We start from the raw sequence: 25,372 nt of genomic DNA on the forward strand, positions 1-25,372 counted from the left end.
CATTATGCAAAAAACTTGACATCTGTGACTGAAACAGTAGTTCTGCCTGTGACTTGGGACCTATATTTTTACATGGAAAACATCAGGTCTTTTTTTTTTCAGATAAGTTATTATTCCCCATATTGATTGTTTCATGTTGTAGTCTGTGTTTTTAAGAATTTTTCTATGTGATTAAACTATTTATTAAGTGAATGCTTTTTAAATAATTTATTAAAATAGATGTCTAAAAAATCATGTTTTTCATTTTTTTTTAATGTTTTCTGGGATTGAAAATTGTAAGATTGGAGTTGGAGGAAATGGAGATGTAATATATTATCTTTTTAATTATCTTTTCTTTTTAAAAAACATGTTATTTCAGAATAGTTTAGATTTACAAAAGAAAGATTGTGGGGTAGTAGTACAAAGAGTTCCCATTTCCCACTCACTCCATTTCCTGTATTAAATCTCATATTAGTATCTTTGTCACAGTTAAAGAACAACACTCAGCTTCCTCTATTTTTTTAAATCCCAAACCTTTTATCTCTGTCATTCTTCCCAGTCTCCAGTAATCCACATTCCTTGTTCAGATTGAGGTGTTTTTATTTTCCCCTGTAAATTTTAGCTCCTACATATAAGGGAAAACATATATTTGTCTTTATGTGGCTGATTTCACTCAACATTATGTCCTCTAGTTCTTTCCATTTTGCTGCAAATGACAGGGTTTTCTTTTCTTTTATGGCTGAATAGCATTCCATTGTGTATAGAAACTCCACATTTTCTTTGTCTCTTCATCTGTCGATGGACTCCCTGGGTGATTCCATATTTTGGCTGTTGTGAACAGTACTGCTGTGAAATGGTGAGCAGTGTATCTCTTTGAAAAAACGAGGGCATGTCTTTTGGGTGTTTGTACCCAGTAGTGGGATTGCTGCTCATGTGGCAGGTCTGTTTCTAGCTTTTTGAGAGATCTCCATAATGTTTTCCACAGTGGCTGTACTACATTTTTATTTTCACAGACAGTGTACAAGAACTCCCCTTTGTTCACATCCTCAGCAGCATTTGTCTTTTTTATAATAGGCATTCTGAGAGGTGAGGTGGTTTTGATTTGTGTTTCCCTGATGGCTAGTGATGTTGAACATTTCTCCATATATTTGTTGGTGATTTATAGCTCTTATTTAATTTTAATAATTCAATTATTTTTAATAATTAACATCAATAATTATATATTCATATTATATATTATATAATATAAATTATACATAATATATAATATATATTATATCATGTATATAATATATTATATAATATATATCATATATACTATATAATATATACTATATAATATATATTATATGTAATATATAATATATTATATGCTATACTATATATAATATAATTATAATATATAATATATTACATTATATAATATTAATATATTATATATTAATATATATTTATATCATTATAATATATAATATATTACATATATTATATATAATATATTTATTATATATAATGCAATATATTATAAATATAATATATAAATATATAAATATATATTTATATTTATATATAATATATAATATAAATATATAAATACATAAAATTATATAATTTAATATTTATAATTAATTTAATAATTAATAATTATTGATAATTTAATATTTAATTATTTGGAAGAGTTACAGAAAGAGATGGGGAGAGAGAGAGAGAATCTTTCATCTGCCGGTCCACTCCCCAAATGGCCACAACAGGCAGGGCCTGAACATGCTGAAGCTAGGAGCCAGGAATTCCCTCCACATCTCCTAGATGGGCCGCAGGGGCCCAAGCACTCCGGCCATATCCTGCTTCTTTCCTAGGCATGTTAGCAGGGAGTTGGACCAGAAGAGGAACAGCTGGTACTCAAACTGGTGCTCACCTGGCATACCAGCATTGCAGGTGGCAGCTTAACCTTCTGTACCACAATACTGGCTCTGTAATTCTTATATATATATATATATATATATAATTTTTTTTTTTTTAAGATATTTTACTTATTTTGACTGAGTTACAGAGAGATAGGGAGAGACAGAGAGAGAAAGCTCTTCCATCCTCTGGTTCACTCCCCACATGGCTGTAATGGCCAGCACTGGGCCAGGCCAAAGCCAGGAGCCAGGAGCTTCATCCAGGTCTCCCACCGTGGGTTGCAGATCTCCAGACAATCAGACCATCTTCTGCTGCATTTCCCAGGCCAGTAGCGTGGAGCTGGATTGGAAGTGGAACAGCCAGGGCACAAACCAGCATCCACATGGGATGCTGGCCTCAAAGGTGGTGACTTTACATGCTGTGCCACAATGCCAGCCCTCTCTAGTTTTCCTGAGAACTATTCAAGACCTTTGCTTATTTCTTGACTGATTGTTTTATTAGAGTTGCTGATATATTATGGATATTAATCCTTTGTTGAGTAAATTGCTTGCAAATACTTTCTCCCATTCTGTCAGTTGTCTCTTCACTCTGTTGTTTCCTTTACAGGGCAGAAGCTTCTGAGTTTGATATAATCCCATTTGTCTAGTTTTTCTTTTGTTCTCTGTGCTTTTGTGCTTTGGGGACTTGAGAAGTTGTCACCTACATCAGTGTCTTCGTCTTTCCCCTGTGTTTTCTTCTAGCAGTTTCATAGTTTCTGGTCTTACATTTAGATCTTTGATCCGCTTTGAGTGGATTTTTGCATATGGTGAGAGGCAGAGATCTAATTTCATTCTTCTGTATATGTATGTTTTGCCAGCACCATTTGTTGAAGACTTTTTTTCCATGTGTATTCTTGGTGCCTTTGTCACAAGTCAGTTTTCTGTATGTATGTGGATTAAGTTCTGGGCTCCTTTCCATTCCACTGAGCTGTGTGTCTGTTTTTATGTCAGTATTATGCTGTTTTAATTACTGTAGCTTTGCAGTATGCTTTGAAATCAGGTATTGTGTTGTCTCTAACTTGATTTTTTTGGCTCAGTATCGCTTTGGCTATTCTGGGTCTTTTGTGATTCCATATGAATTTTAGGATTTTTTTTTCTAAATCTGTAAATAGTGTCATTGGTATTTGAGAGGGATTGTGTTGAATCTGTAAGTTATTTTAGGTAATACAGACTTTTTAATGATATGAATTCTTCCATTCCCTGAGCAAGGGATTTCTTTTCATTTTTTTGTGTCCTTGTTGATTTCTTTCTTTGTATTTTGTAGTTTTCTTTGTGGAGATATTTCACTTCTTTGATTAAATTTATTCCTAAAGATTTGATTTCTTGATAGCTGCTATTAATGTGATTTCCTTTCTGATATCTTAGATCATGGTTGGTGTATAAAAATGCTGTTGTACTTTTATATTGATTTTGTATCCTGCTAGTTTACTGAATTGGTTTATCAGTATAATAGCTTTTTGTTCAAGTGTTTAGAGAGTTTAATGTACAACATCTATAAACGTGGATATTTTGACTTCGTCTTTTTCAATTTCAGTGTCTTATTTCTTTCTTCTCCTTAGTTACTCTTGCTAATGCTTCCAACACAGTATTGAATAAGAGTGGTGATAGTGGGCATCATTGTCTTGTCTGGATCTGTGGGGAATGCTTTCAGGTTTTCCCCAGTCATGTGATTGGTAATGATTGTTGGCTTGTCATATATAAGCTTTACAATAACGAGCTATGTTCCTCTGTACCTAATTTATTGGGGATTTTTAATCATGAAGGAATATTGAGTCTTATAAATGCTTTCTCCCCATCTGTTGAGATAATTATGTGATCTTTGTTCTTCATTATGTTGGTGTGATTTCTGAACTTTTACTGTTTTTCAAATGTTAAGACTCACTTGCATCTTAGGGATGAATCCCCCTAGATTATGAGGTATGATCTTTCTGATGGATAGTGTTAGATTCAGTTTGCTGATGTTTTATTGAGAATTTTTGCATCTGTATTCGTCAAGAATATGGTCTGTAGTTTTTGTGTTGTGTCTTTTTTTTTTTTTGGTTTTGGTATCAGAGTGATGCTGGCCTTGTAAAAAGAGTTTGACAGAATTCCATCCTTTTTAGTATTTTGGAAAAGTTTGGAAAGTATGAGAGTTAGTTGTTCTTTAAATGTTTTGTAGAATTCAGTAGTGAAGCCATCAGGTGCTGGACTTTGCCTTGATGAGAGACTTAAGTACTGCTTCCATGTCTTTACTTGTTATGGGTCTGTTTAGATTTTCTGTATCTTGCTGATTTAATCTTGGTAAGCTGTAAGTATCCAGAAGCTTATCAATTTCTTTGAGGTTTTTCAGTTTGTTAGCATATAGCTGTTCATAGTAGTTTCTTATGGTCCTTTGTATATTCTGTGGTGGTAGTTGTAATGTCTTTTTTTCATTTCTAACTTTTTTTTTTCAGTTTTCTCTCTTTTTCTTTGATAATTTGGTTAAAAGTTTGGTAGTTTATGTTCTCAAAACACCAGCTTTTCATTTTGATGATCTTAGTTTTGTTCCTTTTTTTCCCCTTTAGTTTCAATTTCATTTATTTCTGCTTGATTCTTATTATTTCTTGCCTCCTGCTAATTTTGGGGTTTGGTTTGTTCCTGTTTTTCTAAGTTCCTGAGATGTATCATTAGATTATTTGAGATCTTTGTGTGTGTGTGTGTGTGTTTTAATATAAGCATGTATTGCTGCAAGTACTGCTTTTGCAGAGTCCCACAGGTTTTGTTATGTTGTTTTTTCGCTTTCATATGTTTCAAGAAAGTTTTTAAGGTTTTCCTGGAAAAGACTTTTGTTTTGATGGAACGTGGGATATCGCTTGGGTTGTTGATTTGGATTTGGTTCTAGATGAGCCCAGAAATGTGACTCCTGAGTGATTGCTTCAGTGGGAGTAGGCTCAGCAGTGTGCAGCAGTTTGAGGAGGTAGCATCACAACATGAAGTGGAGGTGAGCTTCCGCAGGTGTGTGTCTTTAGGCCCCAGACAGAGGAAATCTGGTGCTGTGGGACACAGGCGGTCCCCTGGTCCTAACAGGCATGCACAGGTGATGCTGCGTGCAGCACCAGAGGCAGTGCTGGAGTTTCTGAGTGCAGAGGGGCTGCCCCCAGTCCTCACGGCGTAGAAGGAGGAAGCTGGTCTTGTACTCTGGCCTCCCCAGCACCTTGTGGTAAGAGCGGCAGACCGGGCTTCCTCCTGGGCTTGTGGGACAGCCTACTGACAGGGAACAGTAGGTTTGTTATCCTAAACTCTTGCTATGACTTCAGATTCTGGGTAAAGTGATTTTTAGTCCCAAGTTTTAAGTAGATGAAAGGGCATCATTTTCTTTGTGAAATGTTAATATTGTCTGCATTTGCTGATCTGTTTTCATTTTTCAATTCCTGGACTCAAGATATGGTGAAAGATGTGTAACATAGCTTCTGGGATTTAAGTATATAGGTTGTGGAACTTAGAAACCTGGTACATGTGTGCTAAATACGTTTCCTTTTAATTCTAGGAAATCTTACTGATGAGGGACAGCAGTATTGTTGTAGGCTATTAGAAATGGATTCAAAAAGTGGTCCAGGCCTTATTGGCTTAGGCATAAAAGCACTGCAAGACAAAAAGTATGAAGATGCTGTCAGGAACCTAACAGAAGGTATTGTACAGTATGTAGCACACAACCTGCAGTGTGATTATTATTGGATTGCTGGACATTGATCTTTGGTTCTTTAAGAGATGCATCTCTAAGATGGGATCGGTTTATTGTGGAGTCAATTTAAGTCTGAATTCCAACTCTGTCACTCACTAATTTCAAGACCTCAGAAAAGTTAATTAAACTTTTTGTGTCTCAGTATTTTCTTTCACAAAAAGTGGGATGATTTTAGGAAGCCCCGGAAAGGTTTTAATCTCATCAGTTACAGTCTTTCTAGATGAACCTGCATTCAAGTTGAGATCTGAATGCCAAATGCAAGCCAGGCAGGGGGCTGAAAGGGCTCCGGAGAAACACTGGAGGCTGAGATGAATCTGTGAAATAGCCTGAGGCAAGAGGAGAGCTTGTTCAGGAAACTGCAGGCAGTGCAGCCAGATTTAAGGTATGGGTACAGGAAGGGGCGGGCAGCAAGATTGAAGACCTTAGGAAACTTGTTTGAGGAGCTTGCACAGTATCCGGAGGGCAACAGGGAATCAGTTAAGAGGTTGTTTTTTTTTTTTGTTTTTGTTTTTGTTTTTTTTTTTAAGAGGGGGGATTCCATCATCTGATAGTGTTTTGAGAGATTATCTGGGTATAGTGTAGCGAATGTGTTGGAGGGGATGCAAGCATTTGAGAGATCAAGATGGAGGAGGTCAGAATTGAAGTGGTTTAAGATGGGGAAGTATGTGGAGAAATGGATTACCATGTGGAATCCATGTGACTTGGTGACTGATTGACGTGAGAGATGCAGAAGGCGGGGGGAGCCTGCGTTAGAGAGTAGATGGTGGCCCCATTTGTCTGTAGTCACAGAAACCTTGACTTGTGTGCTTGTTTTATCCTTCCAGGGTTAAGGGAAAGTCCCCTCTGCACAACCGGATGGTATCATCTGGCAGAAACCCAAGTCAAAATGCATAGACCTAAGGAAGCTGTTCTTTCATGCAATGAAGGTATTCTTGACATCTTTGGGGTTTACACATGAACATGGCCAGCCCTCTTTATTTTCATCTTAAAAAGACAAAGAATAGTGGTTTCCAAACTTCAGATGCTGCATTTTGTATTTTGTTTTCTTCTTTTTAAAGTTTTACTTATTTATTTGAAAGGCAGAGTTATACAGAGAGAGGGAGAGACAGAAAGAGAGGGATCTTCCATCTGTTAATTTACTCCCCAGATGGCCACAATGGCCGGGCTTTGCCTGGAACTCCATCAGGACCTCCCACATGGGTGGCAGAGTCCCAGGTACTTGGACTGTCTTCTGATGCTTTCCCAGGCACATTAGCAGGGAGCTGTATCAGAAGTGGAGCAGCTGGGACTCAAACCAGTGCCCATATAGGATGCCATTGTTGCAGGCAATACCTTAAATCACTGTGCCACAACATTGGCCCCTGTAGTTTGTATTTTACGTTGCCGACTAATTTAAGTTAAACTGACAGTGAGTAGTAAAGTTTCCCCACGTTTGGAATTGTGGCACAGTTTAGGCTGGGGTGGAGGTGCTCTGCCTTTGTAACAGTGAAGTTTCTTGTGTGTCCAGGATCTTCATGTGTCTAAATTTCTCTGATGTAGGAAAAGGGAAATCTGAGTGTCTTGGGTGAATGATGGGTGAGGTGTGGTGGTAGGAAATCATAAAAAATGATTCCCTGTACCTGGCCAACTCGTAGCCCAGCCTCTGTCACTGAGAAACAGTTTCCCGAGGTCCATTCCAATTCAGATTCTCTTCTCCTCCAGTGTCTCTAATTTGCTGTTTGTTACAGAGGCTTTTACCAAAGGCTGACTTTCGTTTTGCAGCAGGTTTGCTTAGTCATTCAGTATGTATGTATAGTTTTTGGAAAATTATGCTTACTGTGTCTATAATTTATTATGTTTCATCCTTAAAAAAAGTGAAGTGGTATGGTTATCTTCATCGAGACATCCTTCATTTTGTCAGCTCTGAAGAGCGCAGAGAATGCTGGTGCGTCTCCGAGCGGTCTTCAACAGAAGAATCAGTGTCTTCATTTGAAAGCAGAGGCTTTGGTTCAGGTTTCGGATAGTGACTCTTCAGAGGAGGCAATCCGTACCCTGGAGCAGGTAGTCTTAGCGTCAGATGTTTCCTTCTGTCATTACATGACCGCTTCCTTACGTGTTGTGTACAGGTGTGAATTTGCTGTGTCTGTGCCTTATTTTGTTTAATTTTGATTTATTTATCAAATACATATTATTAACTAAACAAATAAGTACATATTGTGTTTGAAAAACAGTCCAAGAGATAAAAGTCAGAGTTCTCCCATCTGTTAGTCTACTCCCCAAATGCCCAGAGCAGCTGAGGCAGGGCCAGGCCAAAGCCAGGAACCCAGAACTCAACCAAGGTCTCCTCTGTGAGTGGCAGGGGCCCAACTATGTGAAGCATCACTAGCTGCCTCATAGGGTGTGTATTAGCAGGGTGTTATAATAGGGCTGGCTTGAGCCAGGGCTCAAACCCTGGCATGCCAGTGTGGGTTGTGGGTGTCCTAACTGGTGTCAGTTGCTACACGGAAAACCCACTGTGCACATCTGTGCTGTAATCAGTCATTTCCGCACTTGAGAGTTCTGAAGTTCTTTGCTTCTTGGTTAAGTACTGACAGTGCTTTTCATATGAGGCGATTTCTGTCTTTGGTTCTCTTATTCTCCCTTCTTCTTTCAGCCCTTTTACATTATTACTACTTGAATGTTAAAACTTTTTCCTCTAGGAAAATATTTATGGATGATTGACAAGGATAATTAAAGATACTAGTAGCCTCCTAGTACAGTGTCTTGTTTCCTTGTTTCATTCAAAGAAAGATTGATTTTTAAGAAGAAAATTGATTTCCTTATGTTTTTGATTCAAGAAATTGGGAATTTTCCTAATGAAAAATATTAATTAGTAAATCACCGATTATAACAGCATTGTATCTGTCTTAACTTGGTTGTGTTGGTATGACAGATTACTTGATGCTAAGTAATATATAAAGAAAAGTTGATTTCACTCAGAATTCTGGTAATTGGGAAGTCCAATCAGCATGGCAGTGGCATCTGGTGAGAGCCTTTGCCTGCATCATAGCATGGCACTTGAAATCACATGATGGGAACACACGAGAGAGCTAGAGAGAGAGAGCGAGAGAGGAAGGGAGAAAGAGAGAGAGCACTTACATGGTAAGAAAGAAAGCAAGAGAGTGAGCCAAGAAAGCAGTTGAACTCACGTTATAACAACGCCTTCTCATGGTGGTTAGTTTAGTCCAGGAGACCTTATTCACTCCCCAGAGAAGACGTAATCCCTTCTGCAGGTGCTAGTCTGTGACCTATGCACCTTCCACTAGCCTTTGTCTCTTTTAAGATCCCTGTCTCTGTGAGCCTTTAGGAAAGGGGTGGGGAACGTTTTTCTACCAAGGGCCATTTGGATATTTATAATATCATTTGTGGGCCATACAAAATTATCAACTTCAAAATTAGCCTCCTGTAGATTTATTGAACTTTGAATCCCACCGTTGGTTGCCTTGGCATGGCCAGACCAAATGATTTCACTGGCCTTATATGACCCATGGGGCTGGCTGTTACCTACCCCTCCTTTAGGAGACAAACCATATCCAAATCATGCAGTACCTTTTTGTTTTTGGTCTAAAATTAAAATTATATCACATTTTATATCAACATTTTACAACTTTTTAAGTTTTTTTTTTTAAGATCATTTTATATATTTCAAAGGGCTTTATATTTCATGATAATTCTTTAAAACAGTGTCAGCATCCTTTAAGAATTATCTTGTTCTCTTCTCTTCTGCTTACCTTCCTACCAATGATATGTTTGTGAATGCTTTATAGGGGCCTTTCCAATCACTTTTTTACAAAACAAAAGCAAAAAGTTTCTTAGAGAATTGGGAGAGTCCAGGGCTGAGGCAGAAAATGTATAGATGAGGCCGGGCATCTTGTCTTGCTAGAAAGCAAGGAAGCTCAAGGCTGCTGGGATCTGAAGGGCCCAGGAGCTGGCATACACATCAGTACCTGCTATGGATTTAGATATATCAGATGTGCTTAAGGCCATGCATTTGCCATGATACAGCTGGAAAGAAGCAAAGTTTTTGTCCCGCCTTGCTCATTTGAACTGCTCCTTAGGGTAACCTAAGAGATAACGAGAGGAGGGGGAGGTTCTTTGTGTTCAAGTATTCCATCTTGAAGGGAAGAAGGAATGATAGAATAGGAACTCACCCGTTTTGCGACCCATAAGTAATGTGTAGATCTGGACATTGAGGACCAGTGCTGCCATCATCACAGAGATGCAGCCAGACTCAGCCAACTTCAAGTAGATGGAGTCTTCTTGTCAGGATGTTAAACTCAAATGAGATCAAGTTCTAGACCCAACTGCTATCATACAGAAAATGCGGGTGATTGTGGGACACCCTGAAAATATATTCAGCAAATCCAGACCATGAGAACCTGTGACAAACGGCCCAAATCTTTCTACTACAATTACCTTGTTAGGGAGAGGAGAGGGGAAAAAATAAGAGCTAGGAGGGAACTCTGTAGTTTAAAAATGGAGATTGAAAGAGTTAGATCAGCCACTTGAAATGCAAGTACCTTATTAGGATTTTTATTAAAGCAGATAAATACTTCAAATACTTTATGAGCCAATTGGAAAACCTGATGATATTGAGGATATATACTGTTGGGCTTGTTTACGTGTGATAATGGTAATGTGGTTATGTAATTTAACAGTGAATTTACCTTTTAGATACAGACACTAAAGTTATGAATAATGAAAAGATGAGAAGTTACTACAACTGGGATTTGTTTCTAAACAGTCTGAGCAAGAGGGTGGTCAGGTGGTTAGAGGTATATTTGAAAAAAGATTGCCTTCTATTTTCTTATTCTGTGGCTGGATGGTGGGTGCATGTGGGTCTGTTATCCTAGTCTGGGTTTCTTTTTTTTTTTTTTAACATACTTAAATTTTCCCCCAGTATTGAGGTTGTGAAGAGTGAAAGTGTGAATAGTGATAGCAGTTGGATCTATGTGTCTTTATTCCTTTAGCCCCTGCTCTCCTATGACCATGCTTTAATTAAAACAAGTTATTTTTGTGATACATTGAAGACTTAGAGCAATTCTTTATGATTGTTTTCTAGGTTTCTGATGCAAATAACATCCCAGGCCTTTTGGTTCTCAAAAGCTTGGCCTATCTGAACAAAGGCTCAGTAGATGAAGCTACAAAGGTTGGTGTGTTTTGTTTGTTCATTCAAACTGAGTACTTTCTAAAACTTAAGTCACTTCTACATGGATATGAAATTAATAGATGTCTGTTTTGTAGATTATGGAAGACCTTCTCTCTTCTTATCCTGACCTCGCTGAAGTTCATGCCCTGGAGGCTTTAATTCATTTTACCAAAAAGGACTACCTACAAGCCGAAAAATGGTAAAAATATATATGGATCCAGACATATTTTACTTTTTTGTAGTTCTCAAAAATTCAAAATGAGTGGGCTTGATGAAGACTTGATTTTGTACAAATTTGATTTTTGTAGATTTTAGTGTTTTAGAAAATTTATTTAGTATGCGGCTATAAAATGCTTTGATAGATTTTGAATCAAAATAGGTGATCATAATGTTCAGTAAGCAAATGTGATGTTTAGTTTATGCTGTGAACACTTTGTACATAGTAGTGTTAAGAAGCTGTTATGGTTTTTTAAGCACTTCTTCAAAAACAAATTTTTTTTTTTCTTACTATAATCTAAATCCTAAAGTAGTGGTTTGTTTCTAGTTTGGTATCCTTGATGCTGAAATTGTTCCAATGTGGAGTCTCTTATAATTTTCATGCATTTTTATGTACATTTATATGTATACATATGCCAAGAAAAACATATGTGTGCTACATTAGTTTAAAATATATCCCCTTCCTCTCCTTGGTGACTTAGTTTCCAGCAAGCGCTGGAGAAGGATGCTGATGTGGCTGAATACCATTACCAGCTGGGGTTAACGTATTGGTTCATGAGTGAAGAAACAAGAAAAGATAAAACAAAGGCTCTCACCCACTTTCTGAAGGTGAAACAACAGCTCATCTTTAATTCTTAGTTGAAATGGATTTATTATAAAATCATAAGTCATACTCATTTAGGTTAAGTACTTGAAATGACTCTTTACTGAACTGTTTTTGTGCCTCATCTCACATACAAGGTTTTATGAGAAAATTTAGAGGTTTTCAAGGAGAAAATTAAACTATAAAAGTTACTTTTTAAGAAGAAGGTACTATAGAAAATGAGACATTTATCTCTAGAAAACAATATTTTTAAAAGTAATTTCTACTATATTTTTATTGGCACATGAATTTAGATGTTTAATTTCTTGTTCTTTTAGTTGTTAACATCTGTCTTACGTTCTTATCCTAACTCATAGGAGTAGATTAATTTAATAATTGTTCTAATCGTATTTCCCACACAAAAGAATAATATTTTTGCACTACTATTTATTTTCTGTCTACAGTGAAGGCCAGCTTTCTTGTCTGTTTTATATCAGAAGTTGTTTTGGCAAATTTTTATATATTTCAGAAATTGTCCATTTTCTTTTTTGGTCTATGTACTGTATCTTGTGTGGATTTTTTCTTTTTTTTCCATCTTTTTTTATTTTTCTTGAAAACAGATATTAATATCACCAAGTGAAAGATTCATAACAATTATTGTAACATTGGGAAAAGAAGGGTATAAATTGTCATTTACATGATATGAGTCAATGAAGCAATATTTATAACTACTTACCAAGTAATATGACATCCACATAATTTTTATACTCTGTACTAACTTCCACAAATAAGAGAAAACGTGATATTTGTCTTTCTGAGACTGGCTTATTACCCAGCCAGATGAATTTTTAATGTTTTGTTACCAATATTTATTTCAAAGGCTGCAAGACTGGACACATACATGGGCAAAGTTTTCTGCTATTTGGGTCATTACTACAGAGATGTGGTGGGAGATAAGAACAGAGCCCGTGGCTGCTACAGGAAGGCATTTGAACTGGACGATGCTGACAGTGAAGCGGGAGCCGCAGCAGTTGACCTGAGCGTGGAGCTGGAAGATGTGGTAACCGCTTTCACCTTCTTGTTTTTCCATCCTGAGTATAGCATTGCAAAGTTTTTTATATGAATGGTTGACAAGTATCATTAGTTTTCACTTTTTTTTGTAGATGCAATAAAAATAGTTTTGCCAATATTTATAAATAGAGTGAATTTTCTTTTCATTGGTAGATGGTAAATTCCTCATCATTTAATGCTGAAACTGTGGTTTAGTGTTTACTATTTAAGTTTAAAAACATCAGAAGTGGGAAGTAGAACTGGGGGGTACTTGATGTTCTGAATTTTTATGATATTCAATGTCTGTAATATTAGTGTTTTCTTCTTCTTAGGAAACTGCCCTAGCTATCCTAACAGCAGTAACTCAAAAGGCAAGTGCTGGAACAGCAAAATGGGCCTGGCTCAGGCGTGGACTGTACTACTTGCGAGCGGGTCAGCATTCTCAAGCAGTGGCTGAGTAAGGCAACCTACTATTTTTAAACACACTGTTCCACAGTGTAATGGTTCCTTAAGTTAGATTTCATTTATATTCAGAATGAGCTTTTAGGCTCCTCTTAATAGGCAATGGGGATTGCAAAAATGGATTAAGTGATGTCCTGCTGTTGAGGAGATAGCCGGTCTGTTGAAGACTTCTGGAAACGAAGTCTTCTTAGTACACAGAGTAGGTTCGTAGAAATGTAAGCAGTGATAAAAAGCTGAGGTACATGTATTTTTTTTAAAAATTTATTCATTTAGCTGAAAGTCAGAAGTACAGAGGTGAGAAGGAGAGACAGAGAGAGAATCTTCCATCCTCTGGTTCGCTCCCCAAATGGCTACATTGACCAGGGCTAGGCCAGGTCAAAGCCAAGGGCTTCTTCTGGGTCTCCCATGTGGGTGCAGGGGTCCAAGCACTTGGGCCATCTTCCTCTGCTTTCCCAGGCCATTAGCAGAGAGCTGGATTGGAAGAAAGGCAGCTGGGACAGGAACCAGCACCAGTATGGGATGCGGGCGCCCCTGGCGGAGGCTTAATCTACTACACCACAGCGCTGGCCTCCACATAACACTTTTATAAATAAAAGTGGCCATTGAGTTATTTATATGCACATATCAGTTCTGGAACTTAGTTCTGTTACTTTCATATCTCTTACTGTTTCTTGACAGTTTACAGGCAGCATTACGGGCAGACCCGAAGGACTTCAATTGCTGGGAGTCATTAGGAGAAGCATACTTAAGCAGAGGCAGCTATACGACAGCCTTGAAATCCTTCACAAAAGCCAGTGAACTGAACCCGGAATCCATATACAGTGTGTTTAAGGTTGCAGCAATACAGCAGATCCTAGGCAAATACAAGGAGGCTATAGCGCAATACCAGCTGATCATTAAAAAAAAAGGAGATTATGTGCCTGCTCTGAAAGGTAATTCCATTTTATTAGCTCCTTTGACTTTTGTAAACTGAATTATAAAATGCTTGAGTCAACTTCCCACCTAAGTAAGTGTACTGAATAATTTGAAAAAGATTTCTTTCATCAATAACAAGCATCCATTATGAACCTTATAGTACAGCTAACACAGATTTGAATATAAAAAGATCAAATCCTTCATAACAGTTAATGAATAAGAATATGGTAGAGCTTTAACTTTTAGACAGATAGCATAGTTGCTATTGGATCTAAACGTGGAACTCACTAACAAGAGTTTCCCTGCCTCTTATATTTTGATAATTATTCACAATATTGCTAAAATATCTTCTAATTACTTTGTAAGCTATTGAACCTCTTTTGAAATCTTTTTGTTTACTAAAGTACCTAGTAAACATGTTTTAATTTTTTTAAAACTTAACAATTTGCATTATTTTCTGATTATCGAAATTGATTTTTACTTCCTCCATAGAGATCTGTAGATTCCTTTTTTTTTTTCTTTTTGTTAGATTTATTTTATTTATTTGAAAGGAAGAGTTACAGAGAGGCAGAGGCAGAGAGAAAGAGCGAGGTCTTCCATCCACTGGTTCACTCTCCAAATGACCACAATGGCTGGAGCTGGGCCAATCCAAAACCAGGAGCCAGGAACTTCTTCTGGGTCTCCCATGCAGTACAGGGGCCCAAGCACTTGGGCCATCTTCTACTGCTTTCCCAGGCCAAAGCAGAGAGCTGGGTTGGAAGTGGAGCAGCTGGGACTCGAGCCGGTGCCCACGTGGGATACTGACACTGCAGGCAGTAGCTTTTACCCGTTACACCACAGCGCCAGCTCCTAGATTTCTTAATAAATTATTTTTAGTGATATAAAGTAAAATACCACAATCCATATGTAACTACATTTTTATGAGTATATCTGACCATTTAACAAAAGTCTGGATTTTATTATATATGCTTTCCTTCTTTTATTTTAAGAAATTATTGAAGTTTAAATCAAATATATATTTTAAGTGGCATATAACTTTGGCATGAAACTTTTAAAAAAATTATAAAACTCCTCAAGAAAAAAAACTCTAATTTATGAAATGTTTACTAGGTACTTTAGTAACATCACAATTTCATTTAATTCTTAGAGTTTGCTGTACAGATTTTAATTAAAAAGATCAAACTTTGTTTCACAACAGTCCAGAAATAGTAATAAGATAAAGAGTAACATTTAGGTAATAGTCCCATTTTCATTTTTGAGGTTTTAGGAGGTAAGCAGATTGTCCAGGGTCAACTTTTTATCACTTTCAGTCCTTGTGAATGCCAGTATACCCTGACGTTTGAATTCCTCACTAAATGTATGCGAGATCATACTTAAAAATAGTTTTATAAGTTACTTCAAGCTTTTTTTTCTTGGAAATGCCTTTAAAATAACACCAATAAATATATTTGAAGTTCATGTTAAGTGTTTGTTTTATGTCAACTACAATCTTACTCAATTTTAGGTTTGGGTGAATGCCATTTTATGATGGCCAAAGCAGCTCTGGTGGATTATCTTGATGGGAAAGCTGTGGACTACATAGAAAAAGCACTGGAATATTTTACTTGGTTAGTATCATTCTTACTGTATTGATTTTCTTATTCTGATAAGCTACATGTAGAAAGTTATTTTAGGGCTATTCTGTGTTATGCAGCAATTATTTAAAATGCCAGACCTAAAGAACAGACTAGCCAACTAATGCTGTAATATCCTTGTACTGATTTTTTTTTTTCCTCTTAGTCACAATTTCATTTTCTGCAATTTCAGTTGCACAATGTCAACTAGTCAAGATACATTAAATAGAAAGTTCTAGAAATAAATAAGAAATTTTAAGTAACTTTTATGACAGTGTATTGTTATAATTGCTCTATTTTACTATTATTGTTAATCTCTTACTGTGCCTAATTTATTATTATTATTTTTTTAAATTAAACTTTTATTTAATGAATATAAATTTCCAAGGTACAGCTTATGGGTTACAATGGCTTCCCCCTCCCAAAACTTCCCTCCCACCCGCAACCCTCCCCTTCCCTTGTACTGATTTTACTTGTGCTCTGCAGTGGCTTGTGTGCCAAGTGTCCAGGAAGAGCAAGAAGAAGCCTGCTGTTAGTGGAGCAGTAGCTCTGACGCGTGTCAGTGTTCCCTCCCAGGAGGCCCAGAAATGGGTGCTGAGGGGGAAACAGGGCTTCAGGCACAGTATGCTTTGCATTTAGCGGTATGGGCCTGTTTGAGGTTTACTGATGGACCTGAGGGGAAGGGGAAATGAGCAATGTGGTTGCATCTGGAGAGACACTATGTAGAAAAGAATGCTGTGTCTGGTAATAAGAAAGGAGTCAGAAAAATCTGAGTAGATGTGATACACAGACACAGCACACAGGTAAACTCATTGGGTAGAGCAGAAGTGTTATTTGTGGTAAACGACTTGAAACATTCTGAAGGTTAGACAAAACACTTGCTTTTTTTTTTTTTTTCTTGGAAACATTTTTCTTCTACTTCTCTTCTTTCTTTTCTAATTTGTCTTTTCCTCTGCGTCCTATTTATTTGATTGTTCCAGAATTGCTTTTCATATGATTAAGAGATGAAATGGTGAAAACCTAACCCTTTTTTCTCTCACTGACTTGTATTGCTGACTCTCAGATCTCATGTAGTATTCTTTCCACCAGGAAAGTTAGTGTGAAGGGACATGCTTTGTTTGAACTGGTATTTAAAAGTAAATGTGAACCTGTGGGTGACAATCCTTCGTAGCAGTCCTGTGTTCCTGAGCCTAGAAAATTTTATTTTGAATTACATAAGCATACTTATAACCAATTATAAGGTGATACATAGAACTTTTAAATTTTGATCCACAATATATTTACTTCTAGCCTTAAAAGGAATTTGTACTATCAAAATTAATGTGTAAGGGTAAGAGAAGGTATTTCACTCTACATGTTTTTTGTTTATTATTTACATTTTTATTTATTTGAAACTCAGGGCAAGATCTTTCATCTGCTGGTTTACTCCCCAAATGCCTACAACAGCCAGGACAGGGTCATTCTGAAGCCAGGAGCTCTGAACCCCATCTGAGTCTCCCACATGCATGGCAGGGGCCAGGTACTGGGCCTTCATTGCTACCTGCTACAGTGTGCATTAGCAGGAAGCTGGAATCAGAAGCAGAGCCAGGACTTGCACCCCAACAAGGGATGTGGGTTCCTTAGCAGTGTCCCCACCACTACACCAAAGGCCACCCCATGTTTATTTTTTATTTAACTTAAGAGAAGTAAGCTATTTAAATTGCTCGTTTTCTTTTTTTCCTTTTTCCTTCATGCTATAAATTTTAAAAATTTTGCTAGATATTTGGGCAAAGGAACTCTACATAGTGTTGTCCTTCCTCCTGATTCTCACAGTGGCTCTCTGTCATGAGTGCAGTACTCAGCGTTGCTTCTCAGGAAGACATTGCAAGATGATTTTTGGCTGAACTCCTTGAATAAAAGAGGCTATGAAAAATGTTCCATCTGCTTGTCCATCTGCCAGTAGCATAGCCATTTGTGATGGCTGATGATTGGCTTAAATGAAATTGCTGTGTTTTATTTATAAGATCTTGAGAAGAACAGAAATGTATAGCCGCAAATTTTCTCATTCCAAGAAGTACACTCTGTCACTGTAATTAATATTTCTGTTTATTTTTGAGCTTATCCATTCAGTCAGTTGTTGGCTCTAAAAATGTGGTTTTTCATATTTACATTTTTGTTAGTTTTGATTTCAGAGAATAAAAATCACATGGATCACCAAATATATCTGATACATTTACTAGTTTTATTTATTTATTTATTATTTTGAGGGACGGTCTAAATGCAGAAACCTGAGTTTACAATAGCCCACTGTAAGAGAGTTGTCACTTTACTGCTGTGGTCATTGCTTAAACAAGCAAAAATAGCATAGTTAAAAAATTCAAAATTAAGTTGGTCTGAATAATCTATTGACTTATTTGATTTCTGCTACTTCTAACAAAATGTTGACAAATACCCCAAAATCTGCAAAATTTCTGGAACTCAGCTTAAAATACCCAGTTGCCCCTCCTCCACTCTTCCTGCCTTCTTACCTTCCTGTTAGGAAGATGGCAACAGTGAGGGTAGGAGGAGGTTCATAAAGCATTCACAGTGCTTGACCCAGGAAGTAGGTTTTAATCTGGGTGGAATATAGTTATTCTGTTTCGGTTGGAAGTAGTGACAAGGGAGATAGCCTTTATACGTTTTGGAAATAATCTGTGAACATCACACTATTCCTTTTCGTAGGGCCCTGCAGCAGCGAGCTGATGTGTCCTGCCTCTGGAAGCTGATTGGTGATGCCTGCACCAGCCTGTATGCTGTCTCTACATCCAAAGTGAACATTCATGTTCTAGGAGTCCTGCTCGGTCAGAAAGAAGGAAAACAAGTATTAAAGAAAAATGAGCTCCTCCATCTTGGAGGAAGGTAACTTAGGAAAATGATCAGTTAATGACATTCAAATTGAATTAGGACATTAAAATCAAATGTGACATTCACATTTATATTTCCACAGGTGTTATGGTCGCGCATTGAAGTTAATGTCTACGTCTAATACATGGTGTGACCTTGGGATTAATTACTATCGCCAAGTACAACATCTAGCAGAAACAGGCAGCAGCATGAATGATCTTCAAGAGCTGCTGGAGAAATCTTTACATGTATGATTTTGGGAAATTTAAAAAACCAGATGCTTTTCTGAGAAATATTTTTGATAGAATGAATACTGTAGTATTTTCCCATAAAGCCACATTTATCTTGATATAAATGTAAACACTCTAAGAAATAAAAATTAATCTAATTTAATTTATTTTCAGTGTCTGAAAAAGGCAGTGAGACTTGACAGTAATAACCACCTGTACTGGAATGCTCTTGGTGTGGTTGCATGTTACAGTGGTGAGAACTGAGTAACACTTACTTCAATATTTTTAGAAGACTATGGGTTCCAGGTAACAGATTTCAATTTCAGTGAATTCTTTATTTTTCAGGTATTGGAAATTATGCCCTGGCTCAGCACTGCTTCATCAAATCAATCCAGTCTGAACAAATTGTGAGTGTTCTTTGTGTCTTTGAAAAAGAACTTCAGAATGTAATATTAAGAATGTTTTGAGACTTCCAAGTACACAGAGACATGTGTGTGTTTGTGTATATGTATTTTTACATATCTATGTGTTTATTTTTCAGAATGCTGTTGCATGGACCAACTTGGGAGTGTTGTACCTTGCAAATGAAAACATTGAGGTAAATTTGTTGTCTGTTTTGTCATCTTAAATAGAAGGATGAATCATACCATGTGTCTCTTTCCCCACATTATGATCATTATCATAAATCCTTCACTCTGTGATATTAATATCTGTTAAGAAAAATAGTATATATGTATGTATGAACTGTATATTTAAAGCAAATGTGTCAAAATATTCAAAAAATTATATAAAACATACATACAAAGAACATTTTCTATTTCTGATCTCTTTGTCATAGCTCAGTTTCTTGTGAAATATCTATTACTTGGTTGTCTGTCTAGGATACTCTCCAGTTGTGCTAGTTAATTGATGAAATTCATTCCATTATGTTGAATAATGAACATGTAAGAGTTATCTTCTTTTCCATGACACTCTAGAAGCATCCAGTTTTATAATGTGTTGGCTTTTCACACTGAAGTGAAAATAATTCTGTTGTGACTTGAGTGTTTTTTTTTTTTTCATTTATTAAACTTTAATGAATATAAATTTTCAAAGTACAGCTTATGGGTTACAATGGAGTGTTTTTCTTTATATCTGTACACAAGTTAAGAGAAGCAGACTGTTTGAAGTGGGTGGATGTAGGTGATGGAGACAACTAGTCTCCTCTAATAGCTCAAATTTAACCTATGTTTGGGTGATTTAGATTTGGGTTTAGTGGATATTGATCCCTTTAAATACAGTGTAATCTGTCATACTTGAGCGGTTATACATTAAACTGGTACTAAGCTGGAAGCATTTTAAATTTATTTCTTTATCTTTTTGTCTGTCTATCTACCTGTTTACCAATCTACTTATCTACCTTCCTATCTATTTAATTTTGATAGAGTGTCAGAGAGCACTCCCATCCACTGGTTCACTGTTCAAATGCCTACAGTTGCTGGGACTGGACCAGGGCTGGCGCTGGGAGCTGGGAATGCAACCCAGGTCTCCCGTGTAGGTGGCAGGGACTCTATTACTTGAACCTTCACCTCCACCTCTCTGGGTCTGCTTTGATGGGAAGCTGAAGTCAGAAGTTAGAGCCAGGGATGGAACTAGGCACTCTGATGTGGGATGTGGGTGTCTTGACCACTAGGCTAAACTCCCAGTCCCAGCATGTTTCTAAGCCATATTTGGAAAGTTTCCACATGTCTCTTGATAATGCCACATCTGTACTCTTTGTATTTCAGCCAGTATATTGGATCTTGTTCTTTTAAAACAGCCATAATATTCTCAGGGATCCTTTAACTCACTTCACATAAGAGTGATGTTAGAAGACTAATAGAAAATATTAATTTGGATCTTAAGATACATGAACATATTCTCTAAAAATTTACATGGGCCTGCGCCGTGGTTTAACAGGCTAATCCTCCGCCTTGCGGCGCTGGCACACCGGGTTCTAGTCCTGGTCGGGCGCCGGATTCTATCCCGGTTGCCCCTCTTCCAGGCCAGCTCTCTGCTATGGCCTGGGAGTGCAGTGGAGGATGGCCCAAGTGCTTGGGCCCTGCACCCGCCTGGGAGACCAGGAGAAGCACCTGGCTCCTGGCTTCGGATCAGTGTGATGAGCCGACCGCAGCGGCCATTTGGAGGGTGAACCAACGGCAAAAAGGAAGACCTTTCTCTCTCTTTTTCACTATCCACTCTGCCTGTCAAAAAAAAAAAAATTTTTTTTACATGGAAATGTGTTATAGATGATGAGGTATGCATGTGGTTTTATTATAATGGCACAGCTGTTGCCCATAAGCTAACTTTTTTATTTATTTATTTATTTATTTATTTATTTTGACAGGCAGAGTGGATAGTGAGAGAGAGACAGACAGAGAGAAAGGTCTTCCTTTTGCCGTTGGTTCACCCTCCAATGGCCGCTGCGGTTGGCGCGCTGTGGCCGGCGCATCGCGCTGATCCGATGGCAGGAGCCAGGTGCTTCTCCTGGTCTCCCATGGGGTGCAGGGCCCAAGGACCTGGGCCATCCTCCACTGCACTCCCTGGCCACAGCAGAGAGCTGGCCTGGAAGAGGGGCAACCGGGACAGGATCGGTGCCCAGACCGGGACTAGAACCCGGTGTGCCGGCGCCGCAAGGCGGAGGATTAGCCTAGTGAGCCGCGGCGCCGGCCAAGCTAACTTTTTTATAGAAAGAATAAGACTATTTCCTGTCATACATACATGATTGAAGAAACAATATAAGGTAATGTGTAATTACCAGTTAAGAAAATAAAAAAGCACGTCTGAGTGAAGTGTCTTCAAAGCTTTGTGACTGGATAGTGGAGAATTATGTTACTGGCTGCTCGCTCTTCACGGGCAGGCTCATGTCCCGGACCTCCTTGACTGAGTTCTTTTCCTGCTGGTTCAGCTCAAAGAGAAGGAAATAAATACCACCTTATTTAGTCATTTTCTTCACCAGCTGTGGCTAGCAGACGTACATGTGTTTGCTTACAAGTTGTTCAGACTATGAGACAGACCCACACACACGTATATATAGCTCTTCTGTTGGGGATCAGAGCTCCTAATCTGAAGAGAAACCTATCGCACCCAGGAGTACTCCAGGACTTGTTGCTGAAACACTGCAATAAGCATTGCGGAGTTGTTCATAAACAGTGGAGTTCTCAGTTCATGTGTGTTTATGATGATTGACTTTTCTTATCCTCTTGTTTTATGGTTTTTAAACATAAACAATTTAAGACTGATTTTACAAAATGACATGTTTTCTTATGTTTTTCCCCTAGCAAGCTCATGAAGCTTTCAAAATGGCTCAGTCCCTTGATCCATCGTACTTAATGTGCTGGATTGGACAAGTAAGATATATAGTCACTAATGGTTACCTGTTGATGTATATAGCCTATTCATAGGAATGGACAGAAACAACCTAGTAATATAAATAATAATTATAACGAGTACATATGAGGATATAACTTTGTACGAATCCCTGTACTTAGCTCTTTGTGTACATTATTTCCATTTATTTCATCAATCCTGCGAGTTGTGATTGTTAAACTCTTTACGGATGTGAAGTTGAAGCACAGAGATCCTAAGTATCACATCTAAAGTCACACACCTTAAAATGATTAAGTGTTGATTTTAAGGGGCTTTGAACCCCATCAGTCTAAATACTATGCCTAACTCCTGTGTAAGAGGAACTGCACATGTGTAGAGATCATTTTAATTATTTTGTTTTCTTATCTTACGTAAACTCTTGCTTGATTGGGTACTTGGTGAGTCTTCTCTCCTCCTCCAACTTGAGAGTTTTGCTCTGCCAATTAGAGGAATCCGTGTACTCAGTCACTAGTCTCAGCTATCATCAACTGGATTTTGTTTTGTTTTATTTTGTTTTTCTAACCTGAACATGTCATTTCTTTGATTTTTTTTTTTTTTTTTTGGACAGGCAGAGTGAATAGTGAGAGAGAGACAGAGAGAAAGGTCTTCCTTTTTGCCATTGGTTCACCCTCCAATGGCCGCTGCGGCTGGCGCATCGTGCTGATCCGAAGCCAGGAGCTTCTCCCGGTCTCCCATGCGGGTGCAGGACCCAAGCACTTGGGCCATCCTCCACTGCCTTCCTGGGCCATAGCAGAGAGCTGGCCTGGAAGAGGGGCAACCAGGATAGAATCCGGCGCCCCAACCGGGACTAGAACCCAGTGTGCCGGTGCCGCAAGGCGGAGGATTAGCCTGTTAAGCCACGGCACCGGCCCATTTCTTTGATTTTAATTTCCTCACCTGGAAGAAAAGGAAATTGGACCAGGTAGCCTCCAGTGTCTTGCCTAGTTGAGAAATTATAATGAATTAGTAAGCAGTTGATTGTTTTGGTCAAAGAATATTAGGGGCGCCAATCCTATAAGAAAGTTATTTATCAGCATTTGATATCTTTTATAGGACTATGGACTCTTGGTCTAAATCTAGTCCATTGGTAAAGCAATCTCCCTGTTAACTATGGAGCAGGGGCATTACTGTGCTAGCCTGGGCGTCACTTAGTGAACATAGAGAGCCCGGAGTCTGCTTTTGTAACTGCTCCCAGGAGATGAGGATGAGGCTGGTCCAGAAACCTCACTTGGGATAGTAGAGTTTAGATGCTTTTCAGATCAGCTATTTGTATATATCTATTTTTTTTCTTACAGACAATTTATTTCAGGAAGTAGGTTTAATTAAAATGTTAATATAAGTCAAAATTTACTTTTAAATTTAGGCATTAAACCTTTGGTTGTTCCAATTTCATGTATCTCTGTTATTACTATTCTTTTGAACATACTAGGAGCCACTTTTTTCCTTTTGTAGGCTCTTATTGCAGAGACGGTTGGGAGCTTTGATACCATGGATCTCTTCAGGCACACCACAGAGCTCAGTATGCATGTAAGAAACTTGAATGTTCCTCTAACATTCTCATCTTATGTAAACTCAGAAGTTAATCAAGTACTATCAGAAGTTAATCAAGTACTATCCTCTTTAAGGAAATATATAGCCAGTGGTGTAAGATGTCAACAACAGTAGTTGTTTCTACTCTGTATTCTTCCCTGGAAAAAATTAGCTGTTTTTAAAGAACCTCTAGTTTCATCTTCCTATCAGCTCTTGAAACTGAAGAAATGACACTGAGATTTAATAGTTATATAGAGAAGAAACTGAAACTCTAGGAATAAAAATGGACTTGAGCCGAAGATCACACTCAGTTGACATTTCTAGATTATTTGTGAAATTATTTTAAAATTCTTTGGTGTGACCTGTATAGGAATGGTGCTGAGAAGAGGGAAACCAGCACATCTGGTGGGGCTCTGTTGTCTGCTCTTTGTTTATCCCATTTGATTCCTCTACTTAGTATGGGAGCCAGTGACTTAAATAAGTTCTTAGCTGTGTTTTATCGTAGTGATATTTCATTTAAAGGCACTTAAAGAAGACTAAGATATGATACTTACAGTGTTGCAATGCATTACTTCTGAATTTTTATTGTCTTAGTTCTTACCATTTGCTAATGTTGGCTTTTTTAAAGACCGAGGGAGCAATAGGTTATGCATATTGGGTCTGCACAACACTGCAAGATAAAAGCAACAGAGAAACAGAACTGTACCGGTACAACATCCTCCAGATGAATGCTATTCCAGCGGCACAAGTTGTTTTGTGTAAATACATAGGTAAGGTGCCTGTTATATAAATGCCAAGATATTTTAATTACTTTTGAAATTAGTTAAAAGAATTTTTAAAATTAATTTGTCCCAAATTAAATATGAGTGTCCTTGAAAACACGATTTTGCCATTTTCCCTGCTGGCCAAGCAGTCTACTTTTTAAACTTCAGGAAGGGCTCTTGAAGAGTGATGAAAATTAGTTTTACTATGATTCAAGATAAAAGTGGTTTCCTTGTTTACAGTGGAAAGGGTTTTGGAGCCTAATGGGTTTGAGGTGCTGCTGCTGTGGCTCCACCGTTGTCCCTTCTCGCAATCTCAGGCCAAATATTTCATGTCCCCTTATGTCTCTTTATTCTTTGGAAATGATCAACAATAATACCCAAGTTGTAGTTATTTAAATGAGTTAAGGTACATGAAGCCCCAAACTCAGGGCTTTTAACCTCCTACTTTCACATCTGACTTATCTTCAGGATACTGGAAAAATAGGTTTAGATTAAAAAAAAATCGGCAAAATGATAAAATTTTATTAACCTTCTATTGTAATAATTTTCTGTTTTCTTTAATAAAACTGCCACTGGCTTTTCATATCTACCCCACCACTTAGTAGCTACAGTTGAAACCTTGGGCATAATACAAAATTGAATTTTAGATTTCTCATCTGTAGTACAAGCAGCAAAATACCTATTTCCTTGGGTTTAAGAAAGATGATTTATACAAAATATTCCACAGAGTACCTGGTGTACCCTGGATGCTCAAGAAGTGTTGGTTCTGTTAGCTTTTGACAAATTTTAATGAAGTGAGAAGGAACTTCAGCAGGAATATTATATTAGCAGTAAATACTGACCTACCATATGAAGTATCACGTAAACTGGAAACACAGGAGGGAACATGCCCCATCATAGACGTGGAAGGGACTGGGGAGTGTCATAATCTTCATGCCTTTGGTGTGGAGCACTGGCGTGGGAGGAAGTTAGTT

General features: G+C 37.7%; 1 protein-coding gene across 3 annotated transcripts in view; it reads left to right on the forward strand.

Annotated features, from left to right (window-relative positions):
• Nucleotides 1–25,372, forward strand: part of SKIC3 (SKI3 subunit of superkiller complex) — an 86,941-nt gene that overhangs the window by 19,609 nt on the left and 41,960 nt on the right. For all 3 annotated transcript variants that reach the window (XM_062212391.1, XM_062212392.1, XM_062212393.1), the window contains 18 exons: nucleotides 5,425–5,565; nucleotides 6,444–6,545; nucleotides 7,520–7,659; nucleotides 10,700–10,786; nucleotides 10,882–10,985; nucleotides 11,485–11,611; nucleotides 12,466–12,645; nucleotides 12,968–13,092; nucleotides 13,776–14,029; nucleotides 15,517–15,619; nucleotides 18,326–18,502; nucleotides 18,591–18,735; nucleotides 18,892–18,970; nucleotides 19,063–19,124; nucleotides 19,259–19,315; nucleotides 22,017–22,085; nucleotides 23,557–23,631; nucleotides 24,263–24,404. In XM_062212391.1, the coding sequence (XP_062068375.1) occupies nucleotides 5,425–5,565; nucleotides 6,444–6,545; nucleotides 7,520–7,659; nucleotides 10,700–10,786; nucleotides 10,882–10,985; nucleotides 11,485–11,611; nucleotides 12,466–12,645; nucleotides 12,968–13,092; nucleotides 13,776–14,029; nucleotides 15,517–15,619; nucleotides 18,326–18,502; nucleotides 18,591–18,735; nucleotides 18,892–18,970; nucleotides 19,063–19,124; nucleotides 19,259–19,315; nucleotides 22,017–22,085; nucleotides 23,557–23,631; nucleotides 24,263–24,404 (2,169 nt within the window). The remainder of the gene's footprint in view (nucleotides 1–5,424; nucleotides 5,566–6,443; nucleotides 6,546–7,519; nucleotides 7,660–10,699; nucleotides 10,787–10,881; nucleotides 10,986–11,484; nucleotides 11,612–12,465; nucleotides 12,646–12,967; nucleotides 13,093–13,775; nucleotides 14,030–15,516; nucleotides 15,620–18,325; nucleotides 18,503–18,590; nucleotides 18,736–18,891; nucleotides 18,971–19,062; nucleotides 19,125–19,258; nucleotides 19,316–22,016; nucleotides 22,086–23,556; nucleotides 23,632–24,262; nucleotides 24,405–25,372) is intronic.

This window comes from Lepus europaeus, chromosome 15, assembly GCF_033115175.1.
Source record: "Lepus europaeus isolate LE1 chromosome 15, mLepTim1.pri, whole genome shotgun sequence".
Classification (NCBI taxonomy): domain Eukaryota; kingdom Metazoa; phylum Chordata; class Mammalia; order Lagomorpha; family Leporidae; genus Lepus; species Lepus europaeus.